Raw genomic sequence first — 16,637 nt, 5'->3', positions numbered from 1 at the left:
TGACTAAATTCACTAGAGTGATTCTAACTGGCCACATTTCCATTGCTTCAGAAGTAGTCTTAAATAATTGCAATGAACCTTAAATAATTTCTATGAATCTTAAGATTATTTCCCACATCATATTTCAGTTTCTATCAAAGCTAGATTAACCAAATCTTCAAAAGTACACGTCTGTTAAAACAGCTAATTTCCCATATTTCCACAATCCATCCACTAACTTGGTATAACCTATGGTAAAATAATATACAATTTGTCAATTTCCCCCACTATTGGCGTGGAGCACTTAGCCCAGCATAAAACATGTTAATAAACGGTCAGCAGTTTTAGGGCTAATTATTGGTTTAATCAATTATTTCAGAGTGTTCTCTCATTGAGGCTTGGTTCAACCATCAGAATTCATAATAAGCAGGCTGCAGAGTGAGCCATATAACACAAAAGCTGTCCTTTGTACCAATCAATGTTCATTGAATTGCATAGAAAGTCAATTCAAAGGCTAACGTAATGGATTTTTACATTCACCTATTTACTTCTTCCAGCAGTTGTTCCTCCATTTTTGCAATCTGTTTTTCATCCATGACTTCGAAGTCATTCTGCAGCTCCGCATTGTAAGCTCGAATAAAATGAAGCTGTCAGAAAATGCAATATTATCAAAAACAGCAAAAGTATCCAATGTTAAACTAAAAAACACACTTCATTTCAATACTATTTCATTGGCTCTTCACTCAACCCTGGAACATCTGGACAGTGAAGATGCATGCATCAGGATGCCCTACATTGACTACAAATCAGATATAAATACTACCATCCCCTCAAAATTAATCAGTAGGCTTCAAGACCTTGACCTCAATACCATCTTGTGCAACTGGATCCTCGATTTCCTCACTTGCAGACCCCAGTCAGTTTGGATTGGCAACATCTCCTCCATAATCTTTTGCACATTGGTTGATTTTCTATCCTGTTGTCTGTGGTCTCTCATTGATTCTTATATTTACTTAGCTTGCCTATAAGAAAATGAATCTCAGGATTGTATATGGTAACATATATGTACCTTGATAATAAATTTACTTTGAATTTTTAACAATATTCTGTTCTTAACTGAGGGTCTCCGTCAGTCAGAGCCGACCATGGATATTTTGTCCTAGCTGTCTAGATACGCAAACCTGGGCAGCAAGCTGTCGGCATGTAGCAAGCTCCCCCTCTCCCTGCATCTGATAAACCCAAAGGAACAGCAGACACCAGTAGTTTGGTACCAACAGCATCACAGGAGTTGCCATTCAGCATTGAACTCCATGTAAGACTGCCTTAGAGACTCCAGCTGCGGATTCCACCCACCCCCCACCCCAACCTGGATTTACCACTGAAGCCTTCGCCGTGAGTGGGTATAGCCCCAAGACAGCAGAGGTTTGAGATCAGAGTTTTCCTTCTCCTCGAGGAGCTGCCAACAATGGCTGACGAGCCCCATCTGCCTGAAGCGACTGATTTTAAGGTGGCAGTAACCCACCACTGCCCCTTCTCCTGCTAGTAGAAACGCTCCTGCTGGGCTTAGTAGCTAAGCCACATGTGCGTGCCAGGAGCTGGACTTAGTTGTTAGAGGCTATTTGAGGTGCACACCATTGGGAACATTTAATGGGTAGTGGGAGCTTTTCCCCATTACCACCCCCAGCTGTAACAATTTTATCTATAACTATAAAAAGGCATCCGTTAGTCTTGTGAAACCATGGATCTGCGCCTGGAAAGTCTTCACTCTCCAGGGCGCAGGCCTGGGCAAGGTTGTATGAAAGGCCAGCAGTTGCCCATGCTGCAAGTCTCCCCTCTCCACGACACCGATGTTGTCCAAGGGAAGGGCATTAGGACCCATACAGCTTGGCACCAGTGTCATCGCAGAGCAATGTGTGATTAAGTGCCTTGCTCAAGGACACAACATGTTCCCTCGGCTGGGGCTCGAACTCACGACCTTCAGGTCGCTCGTCCAATGCCTTAACCACTTGGCCACGTGCAACTATAACTATAATTGCAAGACAAATGAATGGAGGAGATTCTGCAGATGCTGGAGATCCAGAACAACACACACAAATCGCTGGAGGAACTCAGCAGGTCAGGCAGCATCTACAGAGAGGAATAATGAGTCAACGTTTCAGCTGAGACAATTCATCAGGACCCTTCAAAATAACAAAAGGCAAGTCTGAGGGTGATGAGTGTTTAAGGAATAACTTAGTGTTTGTCGCTCATTGTGGGATAAATACTGCACACTGCTGATGCAGGTACAGGGAGATACACCCCAGTGTCTTCCACAGAGACTGTTAACTCTTATAGAAACATAGAAAACCTACAACACAATACAGGCCCTTCGGCCCACAAAGCTGTGCCAAACATGTCCTTACCTTAGAACTACCTACGCTTACCCATAGCCCTCTATTTTTCTAAGCTCCATGTACCTATCCAAAAGTCTCTTAAAAGACCCTACCGTTTCCACCTCCACCACCGTTGCCGGCAGCCCATTCCATGCACTCACCACTCTCTGCATAAAAAACTTACCCGACATCCCCTCTGTACCTACGTCCAAGCACCTTAAAATTATGCCCTCTTGTGCTAGCCATTTCAGTCCTGGGCAATAGCCTCTGACTATCCACGCGATCAATGCCTTTCATTATCTTGTACACCTCTAATCCTCCGTCGCTCCAAGGAGAAAAGGCCGAGTTCACTCAACCTCTTCTCATAAAGCATGCTCCCCAATCCAGGCAACATCCTTGTAACTCTCCTCTGCACCCTTTCTATGGTTTCCACGCCCTCCCTGTAGTGAGGTGACCAGAACTGAGCACAGTACTCCAAGTGGGGTCTGACCAGGGTCCTACATAGCTGCAAATTACCTCTTGGCTCTTAAACTCAATCCCACAGTTGATGAAGGCCAGTGCATTGTATGCCTTCTTTACTACAGAATCAGCCTGCGTAGCAGCTTTTGAGTGTCCTATGGACTCAGACCCCAAGATCCCTCTGATTCTCCACACTGTCAAGAGTCTTACCATTAATGCTATATTCTGCCATCATATTTGACCTACCAAAATGAACCACCTCACACTTATCTGGGTTGAACTCCATCTGTTATGTTTTATAGCTCGCAGTAGTCATATTTAATACCAGAGAAAATACATTAAGACTGTAAGGACTTGGGAGAAATGGGATTCCCTAAAAGTACTGTTGTTGTAGAGTACTGTCAAGTCATGGATAGTGCAGTTGTCCATAGCGTTTTTTGTGCAAGATATGGAAGTAGATTGCCAGGCCTTTCTTCCCCACAGATACTGCTGCTGTCCAGCTTAGGACCCAGCCAGATTCAAACACAGGACCATCCACCTCAAAGCTCAGTGCTGATGCCACTGCACCACCGGCCAGGCCAGTGTACTGACAGGGTGGTTAAAAAGGTGCACGGTATATTGGTCTTCATTAGTTGGGAGATTGAGTTCAAGAGCCACAGGGTAATGTCGCAGCTTTATAAAACTCTGGTTAAACCACACTTGGAGTAGTATTGTGTTCAGTTTGGTTTGTCTCAATATAGAAAGATCTTGGCAGCTTAGAGAGGACACAGTAGACTTAACAGGATGCTCCCTGGATTAGAGAACATGTCTTTGGAGGAAAGCCTGAGCAAGCTAGTAGGGCTTTTCTCTTTGGAGCAAAGGAGGATGAGAGGTGAGAATAGAGGTGTATATGAAGCATAGGTAAGAATGAACCTTTTCCCCAGTTTGGCAGTCGCTATTTTTAAGGTGAATGAAGTATAGAGGGGATGACAGAGGATTTTTTTAAAAAAACCTTGAGTGAGGTAAGTGTGTGTGACACATTGCCAAGGGTGGTGGCAGAGGCAGATATATCAAGTACACTTAAGACAGGGGTCCCCAACCTTTTTTGCACCACGGACTGGTTTAATATTGACAATATTCTCGCAGACCATCCGACCGGGGGGAGGGGGGTGTTCAAGTAGGGTTAAACTCACCTCAACATGTCTTTTACAGTTAGGGTTACCAACTTTCTCACTCCCAAATAAGGGACAAAAGCAGCAGTTAAATACGGGACAATGTTTACCCCAAGAAAGACTACCATGACCATGAAGCTTTGCGTGGGCACCTGTGTGTGCATGCATGACATGCGCATATGTGACGTGCGCGTGTGCGTACGTGCTGATTTTTTCCACTGATCCGTTTTGCCTTCATCTTCCCAACTTCACTGTACATAATTTCTACTTTATATAGGCTGTGTATTTATTATATCATTCCTGCTTTTACTATATGTTAGTGTTATTTTAGGTTTTATGCGTTATCTGGTATGATTTGGTAGGTTATTTTTTGGGTCTGGAAACGCTGAAAAATTTTCCCCATATAAATGAATGGTAATTGCTTCTTCGCTTTACGCCATTTCAGCACGAAAGGTTTCATAGGAACGCTCTACCTTAGCGGGGGAAATACAGGACAAGGGTGGTCCCGTATGGGACAAACCCAATTCAGCCCAATATACAGGATGTCCCAGCAAATATGGGACAGTTGGCAACCCTATGTTCAAGTTCAACAGTGCGTGACAGGGAATGAGGAAAGGTGCAGCTGACTCGTATCGTTTCTTTGCGGCCCAGTACCACATGTTTGCGGCCCGGTGGCTGGGGACCGCTGGTCTAAGGTACCCTCAAATCGGCACATGGATAAATGAAAAGTGGAGGGCTCTATGGGAGGGAAGGGTTAGGCTGATCTTTGAGTAGGTTAAAAGGCTGACACACACAGTGGGCCAAAAAGCCTGTACTGCATTGTACTGTCCTGTATGTACTTTTTGGTGTGCCTATACCACACATACACTGTACTTATGTCCAAGGGTAAACTTCAGATATCATAAGGCATTTATACAGCTCACTTTTGTCCCGTGGCTTGCTTTGGTAAGCTCATTACCAGCATATTATTCAGGCTGCTATTTGTACTGGTCACCTATCAGAGCCAAGCAATAAAATGGACTTTCAGGAGCACTTACATTCAACTGTTCAATAGAACCATTTATACATCTTTGATTAATAGACTAGCTGTTGTTTTCTCTAGGGTTCAGAAGAATGAAGCATCTCAATAAAACTTACAAACTTCGCACAGAATTTGACAGGTAATATGTGAGGGGGTCTCTCCTAGCCCAAAGGTCCAAAGCAAAACAAAAGCGGAGTTGTTTTTTGTTCCAGATTTCCACAAATACAATCTCTTGTGCCTCAAAAGGTCTAGTCTAAGTATAGGCACACTTAAGACAGATAAGAAATTTCTTCTCTCAGGATCGTGAATCTTGACCTGAGGCTTGGTAATCAGATCAACAGATTTTGCAAATTTGGAGTAATCAAAGGATATGGGGATAGTGTAGGAAAATGGCATTGAGATGTTCTTGTGAATGGTAGAGTAAGCTGAAAGGACCAGATGGCTTACTGCTGCTTCTAGCTCTTAGCCTTCCCTTAGTTCTGCCCAAATTCACTGGTTGGTTGACATCTTTCATTCATTATAGACAACAGGAACCATTTCATTGGACCAAGGGTATACATGCATAAACTGCCGGTATTGGGGCATGTCCTACCCATTTCTCCCAACCTTTCAGATGAGGTATAGATATCAGACAAGTCCCAACAATGCAGTGTAATACAGGGACCATTTAAAAACATTTTAACTTTTTAAAAATTCATATTGAATGCAGCAGTCTAGAAATAATACACAAGGACAGCAGATTTCTGATTATAACACCATCACTGAACTATAGTTTGCTATTATAGTTAACCTAAAGCTCATTTATGCATATTAAACTTATGCATATAGCTTAGTATACATAAATTAGCTTTAGGTTAATGATGCAGTATCACTGAATGCTATACCAAGGAATGAATTAAATTGAATACAATAATTTGAACTTGTCTGAAGAGAATTAAAATGCATACTTGAAATTACAGTATGTAAAGACATACCTGCTGCATTTTGGTGGGGTAATTCTTGATGTCAGCTTTAAAAAATGGATATTCATCGCAGTTGTAGTCATACATCCATTCACAGAAGTGATTCCCAAAATCAAATCCTCTATAACAAAAAAAATCGTTAACTGAATACATTATTCATAATTGTCTATTCTTCAATCCCTCAATCCTTCAGAAAGTTAGCCTGGCGAATCTCTTTTGAAGTGCCTCCAATATTACTACATCCTTTAAGGAATGGAATTAGTACACAGGAACAAGGCACGTGAAGGATGACTGGGAAAACAATACAGCTGTCAAGACTGCAGGTTTAAACGATGAATACTGGTTTTCAGTAGCAGATGAGCAAACAAGCAAAACCATGGGGATAGAAATACAAAGAATAACTAGAAAGGGAGGAGGAGCTAGAATCTCATCTCCAAATAAATAATGCTGAACATGCCTGGTTTAGACTCACACAGCAGCCTGGAAGAACAAGGAATAGGCCAAGAATTACAGCAAGACAAAAAGCAACTTTACAGTTACTGGTCATCAGCTAGGAATAAGTACTGGAAAGGTTACTACAACTGTAATTAGAATCCAGATGTCTTCATTAAAGAGTGGAAGGAAGCTGGTTATCAGCACAAGGAAGAAGAATATCAAATAGCAAGGAAACGGGGAGGGGAATCTGACCACAGAGTGTGAATTATATAATGGAAGACAAATTAGATTAATGCCATTTTATGTTATTTCACCATAAAATGTCATGATTTCCTGAAAAATGGATTTAAAATGCATTGAGGTTAAAGGCAAGCAGCTGCATATTTTCTAGGGAATGCCAGGATATTGTGGCTAAAGTCTAATCTGCGTTGCTTTGTCTAGCAAAGCCTGAAAAGGCTGAAGGTTTGGGAATAGTTTTAGCTGTATTTTCTTAATGATAAACCCTGAATAAGACCATTATCATTTGCAAATTGAGGGGTGTTTAAGTCAACAAGATGGATTTAAACACTGCATGCAAAAATATGGTCATATCCCTAGGTAACCTTCAAAGTAAACAATTTTACACCCCGTGTTTAAGCATGGAATATTTTGGTCAAGCTACTTGAAGTGACATCTTCTTTTGAGTAAACAGCATTTGTGCATCTGATCAATTTTTTAAATTTCCTTGCTTTGAAGTTGAAATTAATCTGCAGAACCAAGTGATGCTCTCCAACTGCGAAACATGACAATTATTAGTTCCATCAGCGACTGAGGAAAATAGTATAATCTAGATCTGGTATTTGCACAACTAAAAGTTATGATATTTAACTTCTTCATGCCCAAAAGACCTTGCAGAGGAATTGAACCTCTACTAATGATAATATATGTTAAATAATTTAATTTGGCATCATGTTCAGCTCAGACATCATGACCAAATGACCTGTTCCTGTACTGTTCTATGTGGTGTTCCCCAGCTCCACTCCAGTAGCCTGCCTGGCTCTGCAGAGTTTCTGCTCCTTTTTCTGTTCTTTCTCCAAGTGTGGTCAAGCCAAGAGAAAGGATAACTGATGGGCAAGAAACTGCTCTGTGCACAAGCCCCTGATCGCAAATGAAACACCTTGTCGCCTTCCAGAACATCCTAAATATAAACCACCTTGGCAGCAAATTGTGGCAGTATTTAAAAGAAATGAATCACAACCAAAATATTCATTGATGATCAATTCAACCAAAACTGGCACAGGGTCCTCATTCTACTTATCCTCATGTGTTAACAGCACACTGATAGAAAATAAGAGTGAAAAGCACATCAATGTGTCAGCTGGCATACCATGTGTGGAAAATGTCACCGTGTATGTTTGTAATGTTAAAGTTTACACTTCTAGTTGTGGTAAGTATAAAGTATTAACAAACCAAATTTTGATCCCAAATTGCTTAGAGTAAACAGTTTCCCAAGAAGCACAAGCTCTTTTCCAGTAATATCTTCAACTCAGTTATGGGAATTGTTGAAAGACTCGGGCAGTAATCAAAGACCTCAGAATCGGGGGATCAGATATTTGATAAGAATCATGCCAAAAAAAATTATTTTAATGATTCATGAGATAAGCAGAAAAACTTGAGTAAATGTTTGAAAAAGTCACATTCATTTAATGCACAAGTCTGAGTTCTGGTCATCTATCCAAATGATGTGCCTAGTTATTAACATTAGAATATAGTAACTATCTAGTTCAAGAACACAAATATCTTCAATTAATTACAGCTGCTTTTAAAGTAGCATTACATTTACCTGAAGTTGTAGCTACTGTATTCAAAGTCGATCAGCATCAGTTTCTGATCTGAGTTCTCAGCATTATCCAACAGCAGAAGATTTCCTGGGATGAAAAGTCAAAATTAGATTACCAAACAGCATGACTCTCCTGCAAATCTGTTATGACTCATAAGACACCTCCATTTTCCACACAATTGTCCTCAAATGTAAAATGAGAAATTTCACAATTTTGTCTAAACAGACATTGCAAATATCTTCAAATTAATGAGACTATACATCTTACTTTGACAAATGAAACAATGCTAGTTTAATGTGCAGGGTATATTCTGACCTTCTTGACAGTCATTGTGACAGAAGACAACTGGTGAAGGGGTTGCTTGAAGCAAAGACCTAAAGAAAGAAGGGGGAAAATATGACAGTAAACAGCATGGTAGCAATTTCACTCCCTCTTCCAGTATTCTTAAACTCACTCTTTCCACTTCCTTTATTTTCCTTCAAACTTCACTTTCACCAGCAGTCAGGGTGTACTGATTAATTTGAGATACAGCTGGTAAAATGAGTATAATTATTCCAATTTGAAAGTGTTCTTCTAAGAAGAATTTCACAATTTAAAGCACTCTGGCCAACTTTCTCACAATGTAAATATAATTACCATTTTCTCTTAATTGGAGAAAGTTAACACTTCAAGCTGATGATCAAAATATTGCCAACCCAAAACACTTGACTGCTTCTCTGGTCACAGATCCTGCCTAACCAGCTGAGTATTTCCATTAGCTTATTATTATATGAATTATTTTAAAAAACTGCTAACATCCCTTTCCTGTCCAGCATGTGTTTCATCTCCCCACCCAAAACATTATGAATATTGGAGACTTTAATTATGCACTAGTGTTTACTGTTTCATTCTTAGCGTATATTTTCACTTCAAAGCCCAACCTTAACTTCTCGAGTTCCTCAGGCAGGTTGTAACCAAGAAGTTTGTGGAATGCTCCAACATGCGATTCTCTTGTGAAGTTAATTCGCATCACTTGCTGTAAATATCTGTCATTAATAATAAAGAACATTGTTGATTAATTGCTGCTACTGATGAACAACAAGCAAGCTTGAAATAGAAGCGTTGCTTCTACTGAAGATTTATGCTCTACATGAACAGAACTATAAGCAATAAACTTGAAAAGTTAAAAAAAAACGCCGTCAGTAGAAACCTAAAAAAGTTGGAGATAATTAGGTCAGACCACATCTGTAGAAAAAGAGGTAACATTTTCCATTTCCTGTACTGATGGAAGTCATTGATCTCAAGCATTAAGTGTTCCTCTCTCCACAGATGCTGCCCAAGCATCTCTACTATTTTGTTTTTAAACATTGCATAAGTAACGAGCTTAGCCACTTCCTTGGTGCTTATTAATTATATTCTATTGAAAGTATAATTTGCTTTAAAATACAATACTTGAATAATTTGGTTCTTCATATGGACATCGCTAGTTGTATTGCAATTTATTAGTTTCTAAAATACTAATCAAGTCACACGCACAATTCTCTGAGAAATATTAAACAAAGGATACCTTCAAGAAGCTATACTAACACTTAACATACCAATTAAAAGAACTTAAACTTATTTTGTTTAATCTAATGAAATATTCTCAATAAATTTGTCAGATAAAGAAATAATGACAAAAGGCCAAATTATAACCCTCTCTTGTGTTAAGTCAGATTAGCAACAGGAGAGTATTAGAACAGAGAGCAGAATTCTCAGGATGGAAGTGAGAGGAGGGAGGTGGATAAAATTCTCTCTGCTTCCCTGCCTTGATTGGTGGCAATTGCTCATGACTGATTTTGTATGAATGAAGATTCTGATTTAAAGATCCCCAGACACATAGCCCAAACAAAAATCACATTCCTGGTTCTCACAGAACAGCCAGAAATGAAAGATGCCAAAATCTTATAAGGAACCATGAATAACTTAGCAAAATGGCAAGAAAATCAAAGAAAATAGTGGAGAAACAAAGTAACCTAAAGGACTTGCTGAATTCATCCAGCATTTTGGTTTGTTTGAGGGAGAACCAATAAAAATTGAAGCTAAATTTATGTAAAAATTCTTCACTGATTGGTCTTTTACCAATCTAAAATATTTTCATGAATATCAATGGAAGTACAGTCCCAACTTACTGTGACGGTGGTCAAACTAGAATTTCTGAACATCTAGCTATAGCTTGACATAGTGGGCAAACATCCAAACTACATAAATGAGCAAAAAAAAGGAGTACAAGCATATTACCCAAATCATGATGCAAAAGAATCACCTTGGCATTTTCTGCTATCTGAAGTAACATGGCTGATGTTTTGTTCATGCAAACAAGATATTAAGAGATAATTAGAACTGAGTGATCTTTTCTTCCCAAAACAAGTCTGAGTGAAAACGAGGATGATCACTGTATTCTCTCTTTATTACAAGCTCCACAATAAAAGCACATTACAGCTCGGGGTGGAGTTTGGAATTCAATTCCGACATCATTTGTTAGGAGTCTACATGTTCTGCCCTTGGAATACCTGGGTTTTCTCTGGATACCCGTTCTCCTCCCACAGTCCAAAGATACAGCAGGTAGGTTAAATGGTCATTGTAAATTGTCTCATGATTAGATTAGGGTTAAACCGGAAGTTATTGGGGGGTGGGGGGTTGCTGGGTGGTGCAGCTCAAAAGGCCAGAAGGGTCTGTTCTGCACTGAATCTCTAAATAAAAATAAATTAAAGATAATCTAATCACACTTTAGTGAGCCACAAAGGGCAACCCAAATTGCCAAGCACAGCCAGCGCAGGAAATGATTACACACTTCATTGTTGAAACATAAATACTGGGAATTGCATCTATCTTTCTTAATTTGTCTAAAAATAATACATCGACAATATATTCCTTTCTGGTAAAAACAATCAGAGAAGAATCAAAGGCATATAATAAATGGAAACAGAACAAACTCTAAGCACTGTAACCTGAAGTAAAAAGCAAATTGCCAGAGGAATTCAAAAGGCCAGCTAGCATCTGTGGAGACAAAGAGATGACACAGATCTTGCTTGGTCCACTGTGTTCCTCCAGCAGTTTGTTTTTTTTTGTTGCTTTATATAATACACATTGTATGGATTTTGCAGAAGTTATATATCAGTTAAGTACTTACTTTTCCATAGTACAAAACAACCATTTTGGTTCTTTGTTAAATGGCATTGTCATTCTATGGAAGGTGGCCATCTTTTTTGCTATTTCTGTTGAAATACTTGGAATAGCCAGTTCTCTGGTCTCCAATTTCCGACTCTAGAATAAAGTGACAAACATCCATGTATTGATCTGACCTGTTATTATTATTATAAACTATGACTATCTATATTTAAATAGCTAATTACTTGCCACAACACACTTCCTGTACCATCAAATTCAGTCTTCATTGTACAAAGTTCAAAAATTCCATTGTAACTTGCCAAAAGTTAAAAATGTTATTTGTATCCACACAATTGTTTAAATATCTAATCGTTCCTGTCCTCTACATTGTAGTTACATGATTAGATACATTAATAAGTTTATATTTCTTTATCAAACTAATAACAATGGACAAATAAATGCAGGAGCCTTAACAACCCTGAATCAAGTACTAGACAAAGTAGCTGAACAACTTCCCGAAACGGTTACATTTTAAGAGTCACTTGCAGCACATAACTAGCCACTTAAATTTGAGCAAACCTAACTGAAGTGGGTATTTTTGAATAAACGCTATGAAATTTAATTCATTTAATATTTAGTATAATGGAGTGCACTGCCTTTTAAATTATGTTCTTAATGATGTAAGACTTGTATTAATTTACTATCCCATGATTTCTGCTGAAGCAGATTTGTTCCAATGATATTGGGAAGTAATTAGCTTTAATTAGGCAGTGTTTGTGAGCTAGTAGGTGTCTGGAGAAAACTTCTCTCATACAAACTGGCGTGATGGGCTTAGTAACATTATTTCACTGACTTCTTGGACTTTGAGCTACTCTGGGAAAAAATTGTAAAGGTTTTACTTACAAGTATTTAATAATAGCAACACTAATAGAACACAAGTGATATTGTGCTACCAAAAGCCTTTGCCTCCATGTCCTTAACTTTCCGCAATCGCACCAGGCCACAATCAACAATAAAAATTGATATTAGTCTTACTGCAATGAACTGTTCCAAACGACCCTGAGGAAAGATTCCATATAGTTTGGGACCAAGGGATCGCTCTGCCAAGATGGCAAACATAACACTTTCCAAAACCATGGCGTCAGTTCCCTGTGAAGTACCATATAAATTAACTGTTAATTACTTGAAAATAAAAGTACATTTCTAGCATACATTATTATTTTTAACCAAGATAATTGACCTGAAACTGAAAATAACTAGTGGTAAGATTTTTTTTAAATTACAGAGAAAAAGCCAAGGGGGATGGCAAAATGCAGGAGAAAATGAATGGCTAAAGGGAGATTTATGCAAGACAATAGTTAGTGGTTAAAGGATGTAGAAGGAGAAAAAAAAATGTCTAAATGTCACTGCAAATAGAAATAGAAAGATCATGATGACCTGAAGACTTGCTGACTTCAAATTTAAGAATAGTTTATCTTGCTGTATCACTGATACATACAAATGATCAGCAATTCCCTGAATGATGGTGTTCCTTTAAACAGGGAGATCAGGGCCTAACAAATAGACTCCAAGGTATTAACGCAGATGGCACCAGGATGAAATTCTGTGTTACATTTGGTAATCCAAGACCAAGTAGAAAAGTCTCCAGCATTCGAATGCTTTAAAAACGAACAAGGTGACACTGAAAGGAGATGACTTTTCTAATTATGTAGCACTCAGGAGTTTTATCCTTTATTTGATCCTAAACAAGCAGGAAGCAAATAATTCACTTGTGTTATGCAGTGTAAAATGAATGTTTTAAATAATCCTTCAATATCTGAGAACATACATGTTCATTCTTAACCTCTTTCCCCCTTTTACTTGTCCCTAGATGTAAAGTAGGCAGAATGAAAGGAAACAGAAATATAGTACGTTTTCTAAAACGTCTCAAAATTCTGGTTTGAATCTTCCAACCATTAGACATATGGATGACTACCATCCTCCATCTTGCAAACTCGTTGGGGGAAGGGGACACAGAGTGGGAGAGACACTAGTGGGGGTGCAGAAAGGTGAAGATCAGAGGGTGGAGAGGGACACAGAGAGCCACTACATACAACACTCCTGTGTTGAGAACCTAACACAAATCCAAAAATAAATTGGCCCACGGCTGACTAACTAAGCCCTCCAAGTCAATGGTAACCATAGAAACTGAAAGGAATTCCAGTGAGGTCAAAGCCAGGGTTGACAGCTAGGATCTGCTACCGTTCCAACACTAGAAGTCTGTAAAAACAAAGCTTAGTGTTGAAGGATTACACAGCAAACAGCGGAAATAACTAGTGAAGGCAATAATGCAGAAGCAACTGAAGCCCGGCTTCACCACAGGAACTAGCCTTGTAAGACATTCCCAAACATAATCTATGCAGTTATAAAGAAGGTATGACAGCAACCGTACTTCATTAGGAATTTGAAGAGATTTGGTATGTCAACAAATATACTCTAAAACTTCTATAGATATACCATGGAGAGCATTTTGACAGGCTACACCACTGTCTGCTATTTGGGGGTGGGGGGGCTACCGCACAGGACCAAAAGAAGCTGCAGAGGGTTGTAAATTTAGTTGGCTCCATCTTGGGTACTATCCTACAAAGTACCCAGGACATCTTCAAGGAGCAGTGTCTCAGAAAGGCAGCGTCCATTGTTAAGGACCTCCAGCACCCAGGGCATGCCCTTTTCTCACTGTTACCATCAAGTAGGAAGTACAGAAGCCTGAAGGCATACACTCAGTGATTCAGGCCAGCTTCGTCCCCTCTGCCAATCGATTCCTAAGTGGACATTGAACCCTTAAACACTATCTCACTTTTTTAACATACATTATTTCTAATTTTTGCACCAATTTTAATCTATTCAATATATGTATACTGTAATTGATCTATTATTTTTTCTTTCTTCTATATTATGTATTGCTTTGAACTGCTGCTGCTAAGTTAACAAATTTCATGACACATGTCGGTGATAATAAACCTGATTCTGAATTTAAGATATTGGCTTTAGGTCAACTCAGATCACTGCTTTAAATTATGCTGACCTCTCTTCCCCAGTTACTAAATTTTAAATTAACCTTTTCACATTCTAGGTCTGAAAAACAGTCCACTCCCTTGCTTGTTTCCCAGATTAGTATGCAGAATCATCTGAAGTACTTTATGAATTCATTCTCTGCACTAACTGTCCAGTCTATGCAGATTAAAGACTGCTCTATTACCCTTGTTACATTCAATTCTTATTTCCTGACTTAGTTACATCTACAGAGCTGGCTGCTGTGGCCCTCCATTCCCTGCTCTGCTTTGTGCCTGATCTCTATTCCACCTCAAGCCAACAAGAGGCAAGCATTGGAGGAGCTGAGCAATGTAATGAACAGGCACAAAACTGCTCACCCTGATGCCCTCCCTATCATTATGGGAGATTTCAACCAGGCCAGAGCGAAGAACTCAGAGCAACTACCACCAACACACTTGACCACTGTTATACAACTATCAAGAACATTTACCACACCTTCCCACCCACACTTCACAAAGTTTGATCACCTGGCTGTGCTCGTACTCCCAGCATACAGACAAAGACTAAAGGATGCAGCACTAGTAGTGAAGACCAAGAATATATGATTAAGGGAGGAAGAGAAGCATTTACAGGACTGTTTTGAGTTGGCGGACTCAACAATATTCAGGGATTCATCTTCGGATCTGAATGAATATGCCACAGTTGTCACTGACTTCATCAAGACCTGTGTGAATGAGTGTGTGACTTCAAGAACTTACAGGCCATACCCAAACCAAAAGCCATGGAAATACTAGGAGATTGGTAGTCTGCTAAGGGCTGGATCTGTGGCATTCAAGCCCAGTGATCCAGATCTATACAAGGTACAGGTACAACTTACAGAAGGCTATTTTAAGGGTGAGAAAAACAGTTCCCATTGAGGTTACAGATGGAATCAAATGCACATCAGCTCTGGCAGAATTTGCATCATGAATGGTTGTGATACTTCACCACCAGATGAGCTGAATGCCTTTTGTGTACACTTTGAAAGGGAGAACAAAACTACACCTGTGCAAATTCCTGCAGCATCTGGTGACCCTGTGATCTCTGTCTCAGAGGACAATATCAGAACATCTTTGAAGAAGGTGAACCCTTGCAAGGCGTCAAGACCTGCCTGTGTACATGGCAGGGCTCTGAAAACCTGCACCAACCAACTGACAGGAGTGTTCAAGGACATCTTCAATCTCTCACTGATGCAGTCAGAGGCTCCCACCTGCTTCAAAAGGGCAACAATCATACCAGTGCCCCAGAAGAGCAGGGGAGCTGTCTCCAACAACTACCACCCAGTGGCACTCACATCTACTGGGACTAAGTGCGTTAAGATTTTGGTCATAGCTAGAATCAACCCTTGCCTAAGCCAGGACATGGACCTGCTGCAATTTGCCTATTGCCACAATGGGTCTACAGTTGATGCAATCTCACTGGCTCTCCACTCAGCCTCGGATCACTAGGATGTTAGCAAAATCCAAGTCAGGCTGCTGTTTATTGACTACAGCTCAGCGTTCAACACCATCATACCCATACCCTCAGGTCTAATCAACAAGCTCCAAAATCTGAGCATCTATACCTCCCTCTGCAATGGGATCCTTGATTTCTTCACTGGGAGACTACAGTCTGTGTAGATCAGAAGTAACATCTTCACCTCGTGTACAATCAACACCGTCAACCTCAAGCACGTGTGCTCAGCCCACTGCTCTACTCTCTACACCTACGATTGTTTAGCTAGACACAGCTCAAACTTCATGTATAATTTTGCTGATGATACATCAATTGTTGGCAGAATTTCAGACAGTGATGAGCAGCAGGAGCGAGACACATCAGCTGGCTAAGTAGTGCTGCAGCAACAACCTTGCACTCAACATCAGTAAGACAAAGGAACCGACTGTGGACTTCAAGAAGGGGAAGTTGAAGGAACACACACCAGATCTAACAGGGATCAGCAGTGGAAAGGCTGAGCAGGTTCAAGTTTCTGGGTGTTAACACCTCTGAAGATCTGTCCTGGGCCCAATATATTGATGCAATTACAAAGAAAGCACGACAGATGATATTTCATTACGAGTTTGAGGAGACTTGGTATGTCACCAGACACACTCGCAAACTACTACAGATGTACATGGGGTGCATTCGAAATGGCTGCATCTCCTTCTGATACGGAGAGGCTATTGCACAGGATCAGAAAAAGCTACAGTAAGTTGTAAACTCAGCCAGCTCCATCACGGACACTAGACTTCCCAGCATCA

General features: G+C 39.9%; 1 protein-coding gene across 2 annotated transcripts in view; it reads right to left on the bottom strand.

Annotated features, from left to right (window-relative positions):
- Positions 1 to 16,637, bottom strand: part of chka (choline kinase alpha) — a 54,979-nt gene that overhangs the window by 4,753 nt on the left and 33,589 nt on the right. For both annotated transcript variants that reach the window (XM_072272637.1, XM_072272639.1), the window contains 7 exons: positions 12,364 to 12,477; positions 11,351 to 11,484; positions 9,120 to 9,224; positions 8,515 to 8,573; positions 8,202 to 8,286; positions 5,957 to 6,065; positions 520 to 626 (listed from right to left, as the gene is read on the bottom strand). In XM_072272637.1, coding sequence (XP_072128738.1) covers positions 520 to 626; positions 5,957 to 6,065; positions 8,202 to 8,286; positions 8,515 to 8,573; positions 9,120 to 9,224; positions 11,351 to 11,484; positions 12,364 to 12,477 — 713 coding nt within the window. The remainder of the gene's footprint in view (positions 1 to 519; positions 627 to 5,956; positions 6,066 to 8,201; positions 8,287 to 8,514; positions 8,574 to 9,119; positions 9,225 to 11,350; positions 11,485 to 12,363; positions 12,478 to 16,637) is intronic.

This window comes from Mobula birostris, chromosome 11, assembly GCF_030028105.1.
Source record: "Mobula birostris isolate sMobBir1 chromosome 11, sMobBir1.hap1, whole genome shotgun sequence".
Lineage (NCBI taxonomy): Eukaryota > Metazoa > Chordata > Chondrichthyes > Myliobatiformes > Myliobatidae > Mobula > Mobula birostris.
The sequence above is the reverse complement of the archived record's forward strand: the minus strand, read 5'-3'. Positions and strand labels throughout refer to the sequence as shown.